The 20,000-nt window shown below is 43.6% G+C and overlaps 1 protein-coding gene across 2 annotated transcripts in view; it reads right to left on the reverse strand.

Moving 5' to 3' along the window:
- Positions 1–34: 34 nt before the first annotated feature.
- Positions 35–20,000, reverse strand: part of LOC147015216 (uncharacterized) — a 26,398-nt gene continuing 6,432 nt past the window's right edge. Inside the window, exons 1-5 of one of the 2 annotated variants that reach the window (XM_085849776.1) lie at positions 18,866–20,000; positions 18,661–18,779; positions 15,631–15,805; positions 10,530–10,723; positions 35–1,499 (exon numbers count right to left, since the gene is read on the reverse strand). The exon at positions 18,866–20,000 is cut by the window's right edge and continues 915 nt beyond it. In XM_085849776.1, coding sequence (XP_085705902.1) covers positions 1,200–1,499; positions 10,530–10,723; positions 15,631–15,805; positions 18,661–18,779; positions 18,866–18,929 — 852 coding nt within the window. In that variant the 5' untranslated portion in view covers positions 18,930–20,000 and the 3' untranslated portion in view covers positions 35–1,199. The remainder of the gene's footprint in view (positions 1,500–10,529; positions 10,724–15,630; positions 15,806–18,660; positions 18,780–18,865) is intronic. The other variant, XM_085849775.1, reaches the window with a different exon arrangement.

Consider the following 20,000-nt stretch of genomic DNA (forward strand, 5'->3'; position numbering starts at 1 on the left):
TGCATACTTTCACAACATACATACATACATGGGCCACACATTCATGGATATGCAAGCATGGACAGGCATGATATACTTGCAAACAGATACAAGTACACTTGAACAACAACAAACACGATTTTGATGAAACTTGACCACAACCTTCATCACTTGTGATGTTCCAAAGTTTGTTCACATATTTTTTTCAATTGGGGTCGAAGATGGTTTTTGCTGGGGGTGGGTTGCCCTCAAAAATTGGTCTTTACAACAACATTGGTTCATTGGTACATTTTTACAATTCCATCTGATGTTGACTTCCTCCTCAGTATCATTATTCTACCAGGTGAGCGCCCTGGGGTATTGCCCCAATTTTTGGAATTCCATTCCATCACCTTTTTCCTTTTTTCACCTCTGCCACTAAAGGTGGAATGAGGTAATGTTTTCACCCCTGCCTGTCTGTCCATTTGTTTGTCTGTGTGCAGGATATCTCAAAAAGTTGTGCACGGTTACTTATAAAACTTGGTGGACAGGTTGGGAACGTGGCAAGGCCGAAATGATTAGAGTTTGGTGAAGTTCCAGATCTGGCGACGAGAATTTTAAAGTGATTCTTCAGTATTGAGAGATGGGGTTAAAAACGACATCTCAAAAATTTGTGGACGGATACAGACGAAACTTGGTGGATAAGTTGGGTGGTGAAAAGAACAAATTGATTCGATTTTGGTGAAGATCTGAATCAAGATAAGGACACGAGAATTTTTAATTTTTTAAGTCATTCTTCAACATTGGGAGGGAGGGCCAAAAATGATGCATCACATTATATTTAAAAAGTGTATTGGGCCCGATATGTTCTCGTGGATCAGGCATTGCATGGTGGAGGTGTGTGCTCCACCGAGTGCCCTTCTGGATTTTTCTTGTTTTTCTCCGATTTTTGTTTGTGGCAGGAGTAAATAAGTATGGATGGTGGTGTAAATAGTATCATGTGGTAAAATGTGGTTCACTTGTCATGTAAAAATCATGTGTTGAAACACTTCCGTTCATCCATGTATGATATTCCAATTAAAATGCGCACGAAACAATATCTGCATCACAGACACCGCAGGTCTATGTGGATGCTGTTGCATCACCAATGCATGATACAAAACGTGCAGCACGAGTTATAAAATATATACAGGAAGTGCTTTACAAAATCAGTGTTAAAACACACACAAACACAGCAGAGCTTATGATGAATTTGGTGTGGTGTGTTGCGACTCAAACAGGTGAGTGACGAAGTGGCTGAGTCCTTCACCAAACTCATTTGAATCCCTACATAGGACTCCAGTCCATCTCTCACCTCTCAGCCTCAAGGCTTCAGTTTGACACTGGATGTAACTCACCTCGATGAAAGCACGAAGCTTACTGTGTGGGCCGATCTTCTCGAGCTCACTGGTCTGCCTTTGTATCATATTCGCCTGCCTTGAAATCATCATCTCTGCTTGATCAATTTGATCCTGCAGATTTGTTATGGTCGTATCGTGTTCCTGCCACAAAATTATCAAACCATCAGTTTCTCATGACTGAAACCAAATACCACCCAGAGATAAACACTGCCCTGACACTAACACCATATGGAGACAAAGAGAGATAGGGAAAAAGAGGGAGAGAGAAAGAGGTGTGGGAGGGTGCAACACTGCACGAGGAGGAGGCAGAGTGAGAATGGGCAGAGAGAGAGAGAGGGGGGGTGGATAGAGGGGAGTGAGCACAGAGAGAAAATGTTATGCTTTACGAACAAAAAGAAAACCACACACACACTCCATCTTGTCATAACTGTCAACTGCACATCCTCATCGGGACACGAACTGCACCACCATCAACTGTAGGGTGCTTGGCAAGTGGCTTAAACACTCAAACAAGCACTCAAACAGAACACCTGGCTTGGCAAGTGATTACCAATTGCGTCGATAAACCCATGCACCCAGAAACGCCCAAGTAATGTCCAAATTGGATAAACGTTTCTCCGCAGTCAGAATTGCTGCTAAGTTCGATTCCAGAACTTAAATTTTGTCATTCGGCTTCGTTTAACAGATTCTTGAGATTATGGCATGTGCTCTGATTCACATTCTGATTCCTCCCCTAACCCTGTCCTTTTATACAATGCACGAAACAAACATGCAAGCACACACGCCATTCAATAGGTAATTGATAATGAGCACACTACGTTGCTTTCCATGGCTTGGATCCACCACACCACTCCACTCCACACAATACCACCCGTGCATCGCGTGCCATTGTTTTGTCAAATATGCGCACCAATTCCCAAATGGCACCTCACCTTCCTTCACATCTGCCTCACCAAACCTCACCACTTTGACCACAAACGCCTCCCGCACATGTGGAAAAAGATCCCTGCCCCCCTCATACCTCTGCATCGCAACAATTCGCCACTCTCTTTTGAGGAGCACCATACGACTCGGATTGTCCTCGGCACCGCACGATGCTTGAACATGAAACAGACGTCAATAGCCCGACCGCATCTCACCGCGGACATCCCAGATGAGCATCTGGAATTGATACAACCCTCATCCAGTGGTGGCAGGGAAAGTCCGCTGCTACTGCACTCGACATTCAGACTGCACTCGGAGCACGTTCAGGGCCGGGGTGCCAGCTCAGAGAGCATGCCCAATGTTGAGTCAGGAGTTCCGACCCGTGGCCAAAGTGGGTGGGTATCTGAGACGGTTTCCGGTCCCAGAGCTTGGCAGGGTAGGATCGGGCCGCTGTGGCCCAATAGAGCAGGATTCTGGCCACAGCGCTTCGCTTTCCGCTCATCACCCCACCCTTCGCCCGGGACTCATAAAAGGGGGAGTGCGGAGCCATTCGACTCGCTTTGCTCTCTGCTCGGCACTTCACTGGCATCTTCGCTTCGTTCCCTGTCTCGCTATTGGTGTGTGATTGCCAGAACATGCTTCTTCTTTGAGAGCCTGATCAGGGGCGACTGCCGAGATTCCCTGCCATGCTGTTGACGTTCCGCTACCCCCGTGCAGCCAGAAGGACCAGTGCGGAGCGCACGTTTCCACGGCAAAGTAATTAAGCAGGAGATAACGTGCCACATCACGAGCTCAGGCGTAGCGTCCCACGAAGGTACACTCGACACATGCAAACCTTTACACAGCTTGGTTAGGGATCTTTGTGCTGACGCATCTATTCTCCCCTCTCTCTATCCACCTCTCCATCCCATCTTCTTTGGACACACAAACAACATCATTACTGACTCGCAATCCCATTTTCCTCTGGCACGACACCGCACCCCCCACATTGCACAACACCACACCTCAGACACAACCACTTCATCTGCAAGGAAATAAAAAGTTCTTCACTATATTTATTTTTCTTCATAATAAATTCCTTGTTGATGTTTCAACCTGTCTCTGATTGTCATTTGCTTCCATTGATCCAGCATTGACCAATCCAAGATCGAATGGAAGGTAATTGCCATAAAAATGAACCTGTCGTACTCGGCATGCACCAGCAGTAAATGCTCGGCCACCTGACTTGTTCAAGCAACACACTGCACCACAAAGTTAATTGTGAACAGTGGCCCCAGGTCCGGTTCTTCTGAGGAGAAACGAGGATTAACCCCCTCATAATACACTCGGTACCCGTGGCCGGAACGATATTACACACAAACATGTATATATTGTCCACAAATATTTATTTTACACGAGAAGACCCGTGAACCCGTGTCTTTCATCACCCCACCATTCGTTGTATCAATTGGTGTATCAATTCCACCCTTGAGCTATTTATTTTAGACGACGACCCTTGTCTTTCAATCCGGACAAATCTCACACTCTCACTATGTCTCTCCGAAAGGACCGGTTAGAACCCCCCCCCCCATCCACTTTCTCAACAATCCTCTGGAAGAAGTCCTTTCTTTCAAGCTTCTGGGTCTTACTATTTGCCATAACCTTTCCTGGGAAAGCCACATTTCAAACCTCGTCTCCAAAGCCAGTCGCCGACTGGGAATCCTCCGTCATGCAAAGTCCTTCCTCGGCCCACCTGAGCTCCTGACCACTTACAAAGCTTTCGTCCGCAGCCTGATGGAGTATGCTCTCCCCTCTGGGCTGGTGCTCCTGCCTCCCACCTTTCTCGGCTTCACGCTTTGGAAACCAAGGCATTTCGGAACATTGGCATCTCCTACAATGAGGCTGAGTCTTTGGGCCTCTTACTCTCTCACCGCAGGTTGGTCGGTGGTCTTTCTGTCTTCTACCGTCTCCTCTCCAGCCTCGTCCCCCCTCTCTCTCTCTGCGATTTGTCCACACCACATTTGCGCAGGGCGCTCAAGGTCCGCTAACAACCCCTTTCTGGTAAAACTACCAAAATCACGAATCACTGCTCACCGTCACTCTTTCATTCCTCTTTTTTCCTGCCTTTGGAATAAACTCCCTCAATCTATTCAATCCCATTCTTCCCTACAGGCCTTCAAAACAGTTGTTCACCACCACCTCTTATCATCCCCTCTCCAAATCTTCAACCTTTTCTACCCCCGCTAATCCACCCAAGCCCACATCCTTCAATTTCCCTGCTTTCCTTCCTGAAAGTCCCTGTAATGTCCATCTTGTATTCCCCATGTTCCCCACCCCATCCCTCTTCCTTCCACAGATCTCCTAATGTCTCTGTTTCCCACTGTTTTGTCCTTCCCACTCCCACCCCTCTTGTCTCATGCCCCCCTTGAGTACTTGACTGAATTGGGAATTTATTTTTTTAATAATTTTTTTCGTTGCCCGATTTGAACGAAACTTGATACTGCACACCGCAGGAGAATGATGAGTAAGGTCGGCCTAAAATTTTTGAACGATTGTGTGCCATTTTGGCTGTATTTCGGGAATATACATAGAAGATGAGAGTATTCGTAATATATCATATATGTATGAATATATATATATATATTTATATATATATATATATATATATATATATATATATATATATATATATATATATATATATATATATATATATATATACAGTGGGGAGAACAAGTATTTGATACACTGCCGATTTTGCAGGTTTTCCCACTTCCAAAGCACGTAGAGGTCTGTAATTTTTTATCATAGGTACACTTCAACTGTGAAAGACGGAATCGAAAATAATAATCTTGAAAATCACATTGTATGATTTTTAAATAATTAATTTGCATTTTATTGCATGAAATAAGCATTTGATACATCAGACAAACAGAATTTAATATTTGGAACAGAAACCTTTGTTTGCAATTTCAGAGATCTGAGCTTTCCTGTCGTTCTTTACCAGGTTTGCACAGACTGCAGCAGGGATTTTGGCCCACTCCTGCATACAGATCTTCTCCAGATCCTTCAGGTTTTGGGGCTGTCGCTGGGCAACACAGACTTTCAGCTCCCTCCAAAGATTTTCTATTGGGTTCAGCTCTGTAGACTGGCGAAGCCACTCCAGGACCTTGAGATGCTTTTTACGGAGCCACTCCTGAGTTGCCCTGGCTGTGTGTTTCGGGTCGTTGTCATGCTGGAAGACCCAGCCACGCCCCATCGAAAATGCTCTTGTTGAGGGAAGGAGGTTGTTGGCCAAGATCTCGTGATACATGCCCCCATCCATCCTCCCCTCAATACGGTGCAGTCGTCCTATCCCCTTTGCAGAAAGGCATCCCCAAATAATGATGTTTCCACCTCCATTGTTCACGGTTGGGATGGTGTTCTTGGGGTTGTACTCATCGTTCTTCTTCCTCCAAACACGGCGAGTGGAGTTTAAACCAAAAAGCTCTATTTTGGTCTCATCAGACCACATGACCTTCTCCCATTCCTCCTCTGGATCATCCAGATGGTCATTGGCAAACTTCAGACAGGCCTGGACATGCGCTGGCTTGAGCAGAGGGACCTTGCGTGCGCTGCAGGATTTTAATCCATGACGGCGTAGTGTGTAACTGATGGTTTATTTTGATACTGTGGTCCCAGCTCTCTTCAGGTCATTGACCAGGTCCTGCCCTGTAGTTCTGGGCTGATCCCTCACCTTTCTCATGATCATTGAGGCTCCACGAGGTGAGATCTTGCATGGAGCCCCATACTGAGGGAGATTGACTGTTATCTTGAACTTCTTTCATTTTCTAATAATTGCGCCAACAGTTGTTGCCTTCTCACTAAGCTGCTTGCCTATTGCAGAGATGCCAACTTTTGGAAATCAGAATTAGGGAGGATTTGCAACCGACACCAAATAATGTGCGCTAAACAAGACATCTCGAGCGCGGAGCGCTCGACCCTTGCGCCGGGGTCCACAGCCCGCCTTAGGGCCCTGGAAGCTCTGGGGTTCTAGACGCTCTCTAGTGCCCTCTGAGCCCTATTTTGGAGCATTTAACATGTTAAGAATTCCCACTTTTTGAACAAAAAAGGGGAAAATTGTGCACTTTTTAATGTTACATGTATGTTAATATTAGTAAGTTAGGGGACAATCAAAGATTAACAAAAAGCACAAAAGAAGCAATATTTTTCTTACCTTACTGGCTGGTACTACTGCTGCTTGCTTTTTCCATGGCAGCTTTGCTGAGTGACAGCTGTGTGGCTCTTTTAGCCCTTCTGATTATGTCTTTGCTGTATTCTCTCTGGTAGCAAGGGGTGCTATGAGCTAGTTTTTCAATTAAGAGAGCTTCCAGGGTTTTGACACTCAAATTGGGACGAAATTCAGTATGATTCTTCCGTACAAGACTGAGTGCCCGCTCACATGATGCGTTCGAATCAGGAATGACCAAGATTCCCTTCATCACTTTGCTCAAATTAGGATACTTCTTGGCACCAGTGCAGGGATCTGTGAGCTGTGAAATCCGATGCCACTGCTCATCCACTCTCACTGTCTCAGTAGCAATTGTAGCTATGGAGGCGTCTGCCTGGTAGTGAGCGAATTCACTCTCAAGACTGTCTATGTCACTATCACCGCCACTGAACAGACAGGGGAATTTCTTGATGAAAAACTCCACACAGTCAAACCCCACTTCTTGGTGTAGCTTAACATCCAGCACCTGAGCATGCTTGGCTAATTCATCATCTAGCGGCCAGGTTTTGAAGATGTAATTGCAGGCTTTCACATAATATGAGCGAACTGCACTGAAGAAACCTTGGATGTCTGACTCACTCAGAGTGAAGGTGGATTTCTTGAGACTCCTTTGTTCCCTTATATACAGTTTGGCATCGTTCCCAATCATGAGGTCCTCATCATTCTTCTGATGATTTCTGTCAGAGAAGGGTACATTTACCAGAGCAACCGATGACACCGATGGTTTCAAAAACCGTACGAAGATATCTTTCAGAAGACCATTCAATTCTCCGTGCAGGAGATGAATACAGGGTTCGTCTCTTTGGAGCAGAAGATTCCCCTTCTCAAAAAGCTTGTTAGCATATCGAAGGAAGAAACGATAGAGTTTTGTTTGTGCAGACAAGAACATCCTGTTGACACGTTTTTCTCTAGATTCCTGCACAGTGTTTGAGGAAGATGCGCTTTTAGTTGTAGAACTCGTAGTACACTTAGTCGCAGGGCGATCACACTTGCGTTTACTGCCAGCAGAAGAGGTCAGACTCGTAGTACCAGATCCAATTTTACGTTTGAGGAGAGAGCTTGAGGTAGGTGCAGCCAAGGAAGAAGACCTCTGATTCAAAGGTTTTGCTGAGCTTCTATCAAGTGATTTGGCAAAAGCAGAACTTAACTTGGGTCCTTCTTTGCCTGTAGATGAGACTATCACAGTCTTTCTCGACTCTGAAGGGATCTGCTTTGTAGATGAACGTGATGAAGGGCCGGTGATGCTACCTGCTCTCAGCATTGGTTTTGGTCCTGTCCCTGCTGTCTTCTTCGCAGCAGATACTGCAGTGGTAGTGGTGAATGCTGCTCCACTAGTGCTTGATCCTGCAGTGCCAGTACTGGCAGTAGATACAGTGCCGTCCTTCTTGCTCGTTGTTAGAGTCTTGGCTACAGTTGGTTGCATTTTTCTTCGTACTTCTTCTTTGAAGAAGAGGCGAAGTGGCTCCCACTGTTCAATCAGCCTGTCTAGGCACTGACCAAGGGACAGCCACCTTGTTGCGACATGCTTCAGAATCTTGTGTGTCGGGGCATCACAGAGTTCTTGCAGTGCTTTCACTCCTTTGACGCGTTTACTACTTTTGTCCAAGTAGTAGTAAATATCGATGAGAAAGTCATCTAATTCAATGGGTAAGGCCTGAGCCGCCTTCTTGGCCGTATTGTGCATCATATGGCAAGGGCATCCCATGATGTAGCACTCTGGATTTTGTTTGTGGATATAAGCAGCGACTCCTTTGTGCTTGCCCACCATGACAGAGGCATTATCAGCACAAAAGGAAACACAATTTCCCCACGGAATTTTCCTGTCACTGAACTCATGATCAAGCAGTTTGAAAATGTTTTCTCCAGTGGAATCTTGTTTGCACGCAGGCAAACTTAGCAAACCTTGCTTCACAATCCCAGCACTGTTGTCATAGTACGAAATCAGGACAGGATATAGCTGGGCCTCACCACTGTCATTGCTACCGTCTGTAGCTAGGCTAAATGGAGCTAGTCTAGCAATATCGGCAATAGATGAAGCAGTAACATTTGACAACTCACCAATTATTGCTGAAGTTTTTGTTCTTGCACATCCATACTTTGAAGCAACTTTTGAATCTGGAAACATCTTTTGAAATAGAGGTCCAGCATGATCTGAGACTGATATGGGCAAGTTATGTTCCACAATAAATCCACTAAAGAGAAGTTCCGCTCGGGTAACATCCTCTTCCTCGCTTGTCCCTTGTTTGGTGAAATAATTCAGAAGTGTACCGGTACTCGTGCTCGAAGATCTCTCCTTTGCAATGTCTGTGTGCCGTTTGCTTCCAACGTGCTTCCAAATATCATCGCGACCTCCGTGCTCAACTGAAATATCAACGCTGCATACTGTACAATACGCATGATGAATTCCTCTTTCAGACTTTCGAATACACGGGTATTGGAGACTGTATTCGGCCTTGTACTTCTGAGACCATTTCTTGGTCTTCGTAAGCTTCTTTTCTGCCATTTTGTAATCAACATCGAGGGCTTGAAGCATCGGTAACTTCGAAGTCGATGTTCCACAGCTGCAGCGCGACTCGTAGAACTCTAGCGGCTGTTAAACACCGCACGGTGGTCGCGACCGCCGGGCTGGTACGGGGCCCAGCTGCATGCAGTGAGCGTATCGCATGCATATACACTGTGCATACATACCGCATGCACTGTATTGCACACATACCGCATGCACTAAATCTCAGTGCATGATCGCATAAGCGAGATCCAGACCCAATGTTTCGCTGCTCCTCATTTGAATTTGCAATTTTTTACGTACAATTTGGTAGCAGCGAACGTTATGGAGTTACCACATGCTATACGTAGCAGACGATGCTTTTCATTCAATTCTCATACCAGTACATTCTGATTAGTGAACAGTGCAAAAATATCAAAATTTCGGGAGGATAAGGATAGTGATCGTAAGGGCGGGAGTTTGGGTGAATTTTCGGAAGCCTCCCGATGAAATCGGGAGGGTTGGCATCTGTGCTATTGTCCTGTCGCCCATCCCAGCCTTGTGCAAGTCTACAATTTTGTCCCTGATGTCCATTGACAGCTCTCTGGTCTTGCCCATTGTGGAGAGGTTGGAGTCTGATTGATTGAATGTGGACAGCTGTCTTTTATGCAGATAACGAGTTCAAACAGTTGCAGTTAATACAGGAAATGAGTGGAGAATGGGAGGGCTTCTTAAAGACAAAACGAACAGGTCTGTGAGAGCCGGAATTCTTACTGGTTGGGAGGTGATCAAATACTTATTTCATGCAATAAAATGCAAATTAATTATTTTAAAATCATACAATGTGATTTTCAGGATTTTTGTTTTAGATTCCGTCTTTCACAGTGGAAGTGTACCGATGATAAAAATTACAGACCTCTACGTGCTTTGTAAGTGGGAAAACCTGCAAAATCGGCAGTGTATCAAATACTTGTTCTCCCCACTGTATAAAAAAAAAAAATATATAGATATATATATATATATATATATATATATATATATATTATATAATATTAGATATACACGCGCGCACACACACACACACATACACACACACACGCACACGCACACACACACACACACACACACACACACACACACACACACACTATGATTTATGCAATATATCAACACAAAAGTCCAAACATTGACAATTATACATGCATAGGTACAATAATACAACAAGGATGATGGAGATGTGATTATGAAAATGCGTATGTTGACATGTTTACGTATCCTGTATTTACATTCAGAAACAATGCACAAATTGCATGCATAAACGAATGACGTGAAAACATCAAACAGCGTTGGTATACATAGGTGGAGGATATTCAAACAAATATGATAGATGTGCAAACATGGATGATGTACAAACATGGATGATGTACAAACATGGATGATGTACAAACATGGATGATGTACAAACATGGATGATGTACAAACATGGATGATGTGCAAACATGAATGATGTACATACACAGATAGCTTCTTTCAAATGCCGATTTTCGTCAACGAGCTTCTTTTCCTTCTGTGAAGCGCGCTCAATGATGGTTCGATGCTTTTGCTCGAACTCTTCAAAAAGCTTGTTTCGCATCACCGCCATTTCCTCCTCATGCACACTCAGTGCATGTTCCAGCTCGTGCATCTTGTGCTTTAAATCAAAGCACTCCCCTGCATATCACCAGAAAAACAGCAAACATGATGAAGATGATCAAACCAAAAGTTTTTCTTCATTATCATTCGCATCGACAAACCACAATGCAAGCAATATATTTTGTGGTTTGTTTAAATCCATGTGTGTTGTCAGCTGTGAGATGACAGAGCCACATCCATGTTCTTTGAATGACAAGCGCAAATGAGAGCAGAAAGAGATGGGAGAAGCATGGTAAAAAGAGGTTGCTTTCCAACTCCTGTTTACTTCGCAATCAGGATGATCCATGGTGGAATGTAACAGTTTTCTCAATGTACGATATATTATGTGATTTAATTGATAACATACAAGCGACAAATCTGTGATAATATTGTTCCAGCTCTGCGAAATCGCCGCTCCCCCCGAGGCAATGGCACACAACATAAAGCGGACCCGAGTCAGTTATTACTTCCGCCACTTAAGGTGGACGGAGGTTATTGTTTCACCTCTGCTTGTTTGTTTGTTTGTTTGTGAACAAAATATCTCAAAAAGTTGTGTACGGATTTGGACAAAGTTTTGTGGAGCTTGGTTATGTGACAAGGATGAAATGATTAGATTTTGGTGAAGATCCGAATCGGGATCTGGATCTGAGAATTTTGTAAGTGATTCTTCACCATTGGGAGATAGGGCCAAAAACGATGTATAGCAGGACATGTCAATAAGTTTTGGATGGATTTAAACAAAATTTTGTGGAGCTTGGATATGTGACAAGGAAGAATTGATTTGATTTTGGTGAAGATTCGAATCAGGATCCGGATTCGAGAATATTTTTCAGTGATTCTTCACCATTGAGTCATCGGGCTAAAACGACATATAGCACGGTATTTCAAAAAGTTATGAACGGATTCGGACAAAACTTGGTGGGTGACTTGGTTCGGTGATGAGAACGAGCCGATTAAATTTTAGTTCAGGTCCGAATCCAGATCCGGTCGATCAGTGGGATACAAAATGTAAACTAATTAGCCTGGCAGAGGTATGCGCTCCATTGAGTGTCCTTCTAGTTTCATTCGTATTCGTTTGAGATCAGCTGTTAGGGCTTATTATATGCCATTGAGCAGTGTCTGCAGATAAGTGAGTGAGTGATGTGTCAGTCTGTAAATACTTGTCACAATCGCTTGAACAAAACACACACTTTTGATGAAACTTGGTCACAAGGTTCATATCTGATGCCTAACAACGGTGTCTTGATCGGCTCAAAATCTAAGCTTATTATGGGGGTCCATGGGGAGAGAAAGAAACATTGAACCCCCCAAAATGGGTATTTGCAATCGTCTCCGAAACGACATACACAATTGAGCTGAAACTTCATCACAATCTTCATCACCCAAGATGTACAAAAGTGTATCGGCCGCATCAAAATCTGCGATCATTGAAGGGTCTACGGTGGGGGGGGGGAGAGTCTTCCCCCTCCTTCCTAAAATAAGTATTTTATCTCTTTTCCGAAACTAAACACACAATTTCATTGAAACTTGCCCACAACCTTCATCGCCCGTGATGTGCCAAAGTTTGTTCACGGCATAAAAAAAAACCAGGGTCGAAAAAGTTCTGCGGGGGGGGGGGGTTGAAGTGAGTGACTGTGTTTCCAAATCCAGGTGACCTTCAGGACGCGCTGTCCTATTTTTGTGAATGTCACCAGTTTGTCATGTCTTTTCCTCTGTTGGTTCAGCGGAGGCCACACGTAGCGAAGCCAGAAAATTGTACCCCACTAATTGGCGATTGGCTGTTTGCCGGTGCGACCTTCGCAACTCCACTCGGCTGCACCTGATCAGGTAAGTTAACGCGAGTATGCATCGACCGCATGAGACCACCCCCCCCCCACACCCCCTCCCAAGTCCCTTGGTGTGCCCGTGCACAAGTAAGGTTTCCACGGAAAGTCGTGAAACCCTGTCAGGATTGGCGGTTCCATTCGGTGCTCATGGTTGATCAGCAATCTACTGGAGCATGGACTTATCTCTGCTCGCTGGCCTCATCACCGGCAGTTCGGGAGATTGGCATTGGCCTGGCTGCTGCTACACCATGGATGGAACTGATAAATTACAACAATGTAATTTTTTCTGCAAATTACAGAAAAAAACTAGAGGGGGAGCACTCGGTAGAGTGCAAAACCTCCACCGCCAACACTGCTGGGTCACTTAAGTGAACCTGATATCCTATTCATTGTAGTTCAAAACGGATCAGACTCGACTGAACCACGATTGAAGAAACTAAACGAGATCGACGCGCATGTAGAAATGCCAAAAAAAAAAATCGAATTTTTTTTGAAAAAAAGGTGCAAAATTTTGTTGTTTTTTTCTCTCACAAATTATTATTTTTTTTTTGGAAATCACGTAAAACATGTAGAAATGCAAAAACAAAAATTCAAATTTTTTTCAAAATGGCCGCCATAGCGGCCATATTGGAATTTGGACCAAGTCCAAAATCTTATGGCATGATCCTTGGACAATACCAAATCCCCCCACCAAGTTTCGTCGAAATCCGTCCAGGAGTTTTTCCGTAATACTGTTCACAAACAAACAAACAAACAAACAAACAGACAGGGGTGAAAACAGCAACCTCCGTCCATCTTTGATGGCGGAGGTTAAATATGATCATACATTTTCACATTTGCCATATATTGATGGACCACAATTTGTAAAAAAAAAAAAAAGTAACATTCTCACACTGTGCAGAAATTTCCTGAGGTGCGAGTAACCTTCATCGCTGAGCAATACTCGGCCGTGAACATCAAATGCTGCACAAGATTATATTTGCATTGCCCTGGAGGAGGCAACACATTTCTGGGCTGATCCTCACAGATCTCACATTTCACCCCTGAAAAATGAGGGAATCCAATACATTGAGGCTGATTGGTTATGACTCACCAAGAGGCTTCCGTGTAAAGCCTGTATCTCACTGGGCTGCGACAGTTCGCGACGAGTTGGAGACACAAAATTGCAATAAAATAGCGATAATTTTCACTTGGAATCACACTGAATTTATTTTTGCGTATGTCTCACGAATATCTCACATTTGCGTATGCCTCACGTCATTGGGAACAAATTGCGATATAATTACGAAACTCTCAGGGGTCCCAGGACAGATTATCATTTTTTTCTCCAATCAGTCACAATTTAGTTTCATCGGTCGCCAATCCCTCACAAAGTGGTCTCACATTTGTCGCACCTTCTGACTCATGGAAACTAAATTGAGAAGGGTTCGAGACAAACGCGACGACTCTGCGACTTTTTTGAGAGAAAATTTGTCGCACGAATTTTTTGAACATGTTCAAAAGTCAAGCGACATCAGAGCAACGTCCTGCGACTCACGCGAGGAAATTGAGAACCACCGCGAACGTTTCGAGGCATTTTGGAGAATCCCGTTCACATTTTGTCGCGAGCTGTTCCAGCCCAGTGAGATACAGGCTTAAGGGCTGTTCTTCTCCCACCACAGACAGGTGGATATCCAAGCAGTTCTTTCCCCGTAGATTTCTCAGTAACTTGTTCCTCACAAGCCCAAACAGGCTGCACTTGTTCTGCTTGTAACCTAACCTTGTTACCCTCACCTAATGCAAGGAAACTGCTCATCTCTACTCTTCCCCCCCACCCCACCTCAAATCCCCCACTGGAGAATCTCCTCCCTGTGTTCGTCCAATCATGTTATTCTGTCCAATCTGTTAAATTGGCACCAATCACCATCTCGTTATTCCCTATTTGTATTCATGATCTTTTCTATTCCCACTGACTCGATTGTCCTGCTCTCCCTTCCTTCTTCGTATTGTTCGTTTTGAGTTGAGTTAACTAGCTGGTGAAAGGCAGCCATCAGCCATCGCTGGCCTTGCGCAGTGAGCTGTTTCAGCTAATTCCATTTTCCATCAATGTGAAGTATTGGGCTTACCTCCACCAAGTGGTCTGTTGTCTATCTCACCATAATCACAAGCTGCAGTGTGGGTCAAGTTTCAGCAAATTCCATTTTCCATCAATGTGAAGTATTGGGCTTACCTCCACCAAGTGGTCTGTTGTCTATCTCACCATAATCACAAGCTGCAATGTGGGTCAAGTTTCAGCAGGGCATGCAAGCATGAGAGCACCCAATACACTTCTGGAGACAGTTCAGGAGGCACCACTCCTTGCATGGTAAGCGGCCGCCAGTAGGGGTGGTCTAAATTAGCAGCATTTGCTGCAATCTACCAACAGGCTGTTTCCTTCTCTACTTGCTGAAGGGCCATTGCATTTAAAAATGTGGGGACAGGAATACTCCACAATAAAGGGAAGGGACTTGTAATACTCTCTCCCACCTGGAATGGTACTCCATGATACGTATTCACATTCATAATTTGCATTCCCCCCTCCCCTTCCTCAAAGACCACCAGCAAATATAAAAACACCCCGATGCACTAATTATGGTCATATTGATCCAATGCAGCAAGTCTGGATGAAATGAATTGGCCCAGAACTCTCGGAGGAGTAGCGCAACAAACAAACAAATATGCACACACACAAACAAACAACGATCCATGAATTATAGTGAAGATGCACATCGTGTACAGGTATGGTGGAAACAGCGCCACCTTTGGTGGTAGCAGATATTATCTATCATCTTCATTATACAATGGGCCTTCTTAAAATTACGACATGGAGAATGATGTGCTGTGATCAGTAAAATTTCTTTCAAAATGACAAAAATCATAATGTGCATTTCCAACAATGTGCCGCAGCACAATTCCCACCTCAGGTGGGCTGAGGAGGGTTCAACAGCCTGGAGGGAAACACTGCCCGCTCGTATTTACAAGATCCGGATGCAGGGCAGGACAGGACAGGACAGTACGGAGAAAGAACAAACTTAAGTTGTTTTGAGACTGCTTGTTTTGTCCACACCATTCGAGCATTACATCCATCTCAGTGGAACCCACCTTGCTGTTTATGCTCCATCTTTTGGTTTTCCACATCACACTTGGCATTCTGAGTTTTCTCAGCCTTCATGTTTTTGGTTTGAAGGATAAACTTGGACTTGAGGTTTTGACACAACCTCTCACTCTGTTGTAGTTTTTGTTCCAAACGCATGATATCCATATTAAGATCCATAACCTGCACCAGCACGTGTCATAAGCATCAAAAACATGGAAACAAAATTGTCTTAATTTCCATAAAATGCAGATGGCGTCTGCACAGATAATTTTCACATCTTCGAGCAATAAGTACAGCTTCTAACTTTCAATTAATTAGGATGAAACCACAATGGTGAATCTGTTCCCACGGGTTCAGGAAAAAAAACAGAAAGGTAGACTGAAAAAAAAATTAAATATATATGTACCAAAAAAATTGTGTACTCGACATATGAAAAGAAAAGCTCTCTCTGTATACTCTACACATTATAATATAAACTCTTTCTGTCGACTGTACATATTATCATATAAAGCTCTGGCACTGATTGACTGACTGACTAATATTAAAGATTGCGACCTTCTGGGTGACATAGAAAGCTGAAATTTTCATGCCGATGGACATCGAAGCCAGTACAGCAGAAAAAAAAAATTGCAGAATTGTCAAACAACATTCATAAATCCATCCAAATCCCTCGAGACCATACTCTGTACAGAGTGTTGGTGCTGCCAAAGCAGTCTCCTGTGATATTAGGCACAATCCCAGATGGATCACCACTCCAACACAGGATACTCAAATGGCTCAAACATCCCAGCAAGCAGGTACTCATTTGGCCAACGTTGAAAGGATAACAGGCTGAGTCAACCCCACCTGGTGTTAATTCATTTGCTGAGCATGATTTGAACTCAGGACCCTTGGATCCCAAGCCCACCACCCTCATCATTAAGCAAATACCAGGCATATTCATATCTGAAAATAAAAATAAATGAAAAGAAAAGAATGAAAGGAAAAAAAATGAAAAATCAAATTCAGGTGAGCAACCCACGACAATGGGGAAACGTGGTTCGATTTCTCACACATTGTGTATATACACACAGATATGTATACATATATAGATATATGCACATAAATTTTTTAAGAAGAAGGCACTTCGAGCCAAAAGTAAAAATCTCAATCGACTCCACTAATTTGAGCAAAAATGCGAGAGCAGGCCCATTCTCAGGCAAAGTTTAACCGGCTTCATCACACATAATATATCTATTTTGTGCCTGATGTTGATTGTGTCTGATGAAGCTGGTGAAACGTTGCCTGAGACCGGGTCTGCTCTCGCATTTTTGCTTTGATACGCAAAGTCAAACTCGTTATATATTTTTGGTTCGAAGCCCCTTCTTCTTTAAAAATGTGTAATCCCAACCGCCCCAATCTTATTCTCTCTCTCTCTCTCTCTCTCTCTCTCTCTCTCTCTCTCTCTCTCTCTCTCGCTCTCTCTCTCTCTCTCTCTCTCTCTCTCTCTCTCTCTCTCTCTCTCTCTCTCTCTCTCTCTCTCTCTCTCTCTCTCTCTCTCTCTCTCTCTCTCTCTCTCTCTCTCTCTCTCTCTCTCTCTCTCTCTCTCTCTCTCTCTCTCTCTCTCTCTCTCTCTCTCTCTCTCTCTCTCTCTCTCTCTCTCTCTCTCTCTCTCTCTCTCTCTCTCTCTCTCTCTCTCTCTCTCTCTCTCTCTCTCTCTCTCTCTCTCTCTCTCTCTCTCTCTCTCTCTCTCTCTCTCTCTCTCTCCCTCAACATAAATATATATATATATATATACATATATATATATATATATATATATATATATATATATATATATATATTATATACACAAGTCTGGAGACGGCGATGGTTCACGAGCAATGTCCACGGTTCTCCTTTTTTATTTTTGACCTTCGAGGGGACGCCACGGGCAAACTGGCAGGAATCGGGAAAAACGTAAATGATGAAAGTTGTCGTACTTGGAGAGCACTACTTGCATACCAACTTTCATTCAAAACAGTTGAAAACCGAAGGAGCTCGATGCCCAATTTATTGATTATTTTGGCATTTTCTAAGTTCGTGACCTTGTGACCTTGACCTTGGGACGAAAATGAAAAATCGAGCTCCATGGGCGATGCAAGTGCCATTGGGATAATCGAATAATGAAACCCCTGCCAGATTCGACAAACACCTTCGGAGAAGATGTAACTTGAAATCGGCTACACCCTAAAAACACGTTTTTTGGGCGTGGCTCCGCCCATAATGGGCACACCATGCCCATTCTTAAGAAAACACAACGAGATCATGATATAAACCTCCCATCCAAATTTTATCAGGATCGGATCAAAACCCACGGAGCTATGCTCGGGACAGACAAACAGACAGACAGACAAACGCCCATAACGAAAATTGTGGTCACTTACTGACTCGTGAACCAATATATAGAAATATATATAGAGATATATATATATATATATATATATATATATATATATATATATATATATATATATATATATATATATATATTCGACAAACACCAAGTATATATATATATATATATATATATATATATATATATACACACTTACAGACATATATATACATACATCCAAACACACACACACACATCTATACATGTAAATAAAATCGATCATTCAATAAATGTCTCCCAGTGTCTCTGGGGATGGTTACACAGGCAGAATGATCTCGCAAGGACAAATGAATGAACCAGTGGTATAGGAGAACAGATTGGGGTTGCACTTGATTGATGAGGAGCGACACTGTTCCCTTCCGAACAAAATTATTCGGATGTAATTTTTGCATCTTCTTCATCAACCTCCATTAATCAAAAATGATCTCCTTCATACAAAATGGAGCATTGTCACAAGTATGTAACCTTCGTACCCTCGAAACTTTCTCCAATGAAGCGTTTTTTGAGCTGACCATCAAGTTTGTTGCAATTTATTTAGGGTTAGAGCAAATCAATGGTGAGTTAACTCGTGGGCATGATCTTAATCTCAATATGTGGCACAAATAACAATTCTTCATACCTGCATTTTGTGATCCAATCTGATATCCAGGATGTGTCGTGTGGATTCGTTTACCCTCTGTCGAAGGTTCGTAATCCACTCAAACTCGGAATCCCCGAGGGGGTTTATATATGACGGACCTGCAATAAAAACAACAAACACTAAACAGAATAATTTATTCGCCTTCATCCGAAACATGTGGATTGACAGATATGTATTTCCTCACTTTTAATGGACAATGATGATTGAACGTTTATTTTCAAAGATGAACCAAAACTCGTGTGACACATGTGATCCCCAGGAAGGACAAATCACAGCACATCCGTTTGAAGCCAGTTTCGTCTTCGCATTCTGTTTAGTAATTCAGAATCTATCATTTTCATGTGGATAGATGTGTCGCGACTGTGAGTGAGAATAAGTTTATGTTCTTTCTTTTCATCACATTCTCAACTCAAACGATTTCTCACAACACAGACACACGGCACCGAAAACAAATTCCCACGTCCTTCTCTTCAGTGTTCAACTGCAAGCAAAGCTTCACCATTGAGAGGGGGGCGACAGCAAGTTTAAACTCCTTCCCAGCCCCAGACAGAACCTCCACAAAGGCCCCACATTGCCCAATTGAATTGCGTTGCCAGGCAGAAAGCAGAGACCCAGCCAATCAACACCAGGGGGATGGCGACATCCCTCACCAGCTCGGACCAATGGTGAACCAAGAAGCCGTAAAACAAGGGTGGGGAAGGGGAATCAAAAGAAGAGATGCAGCAGATTTGAAAGCAGATTGGAGGAAATTGTAGCGAGATTACAGATTTTCTCCTTTGCTCGCTTTCTTTCAACTTTCCTTTCCAACTTTCTTCTTCTTCACTTCATGATATTCCATATTTTTCTTGTCCTCAACATATTCTCATACTCTCTCTCCTTTTTACACCTCACTCACAGAGGTACACACAGAGTCCGGCATGCCTTCACCTCAGCCCAGCTGTCATCACGCCACCACAGAGCTGCCCACCTCGCCTCAGCCCGAAAACATCTAGCGTCTCCACACGACCAGGGTGCTAGCGGAGCGGAGGGAGGAGTCTGTGAGTGAGTGAGCTGGAGGCGAACCCGAACCGCTGAGTATTGGGGTGACCATAGATTCATTCAAGTTGTGGAGGTGATTTGGGCGGAACATAGTAGACCCCTCACTCCCTCTTTCTTACGACTATTTCTCATCCGGCTTCCCACAGTTTCTCTCATTTATTCCGGTGCCTGGATCCATTTCAATAGACGTGCTCGGTAATTGTTTAAAGGATCCGATGGCGGGTATATTGCGTAAGGGGCAAGAGGAATGCATCCGTACTTGTACATTTTTAATATTGCTT

This window comes from Eptatretus burgeri, chromosome 12, assembly GCF_056783735.1.
Source record: "Eptatretus burgeri isolate ZD-2024b chromosome 12, Ebu_testis_v1, whole genome shotgun sequence".
Classification (NCBI taxonomy): Eukaryota; Metazoa; Chordata; class Myxini; order Myxiniformes; family Myxinidae; genus Eptatretus; species Eptatretus burgeri.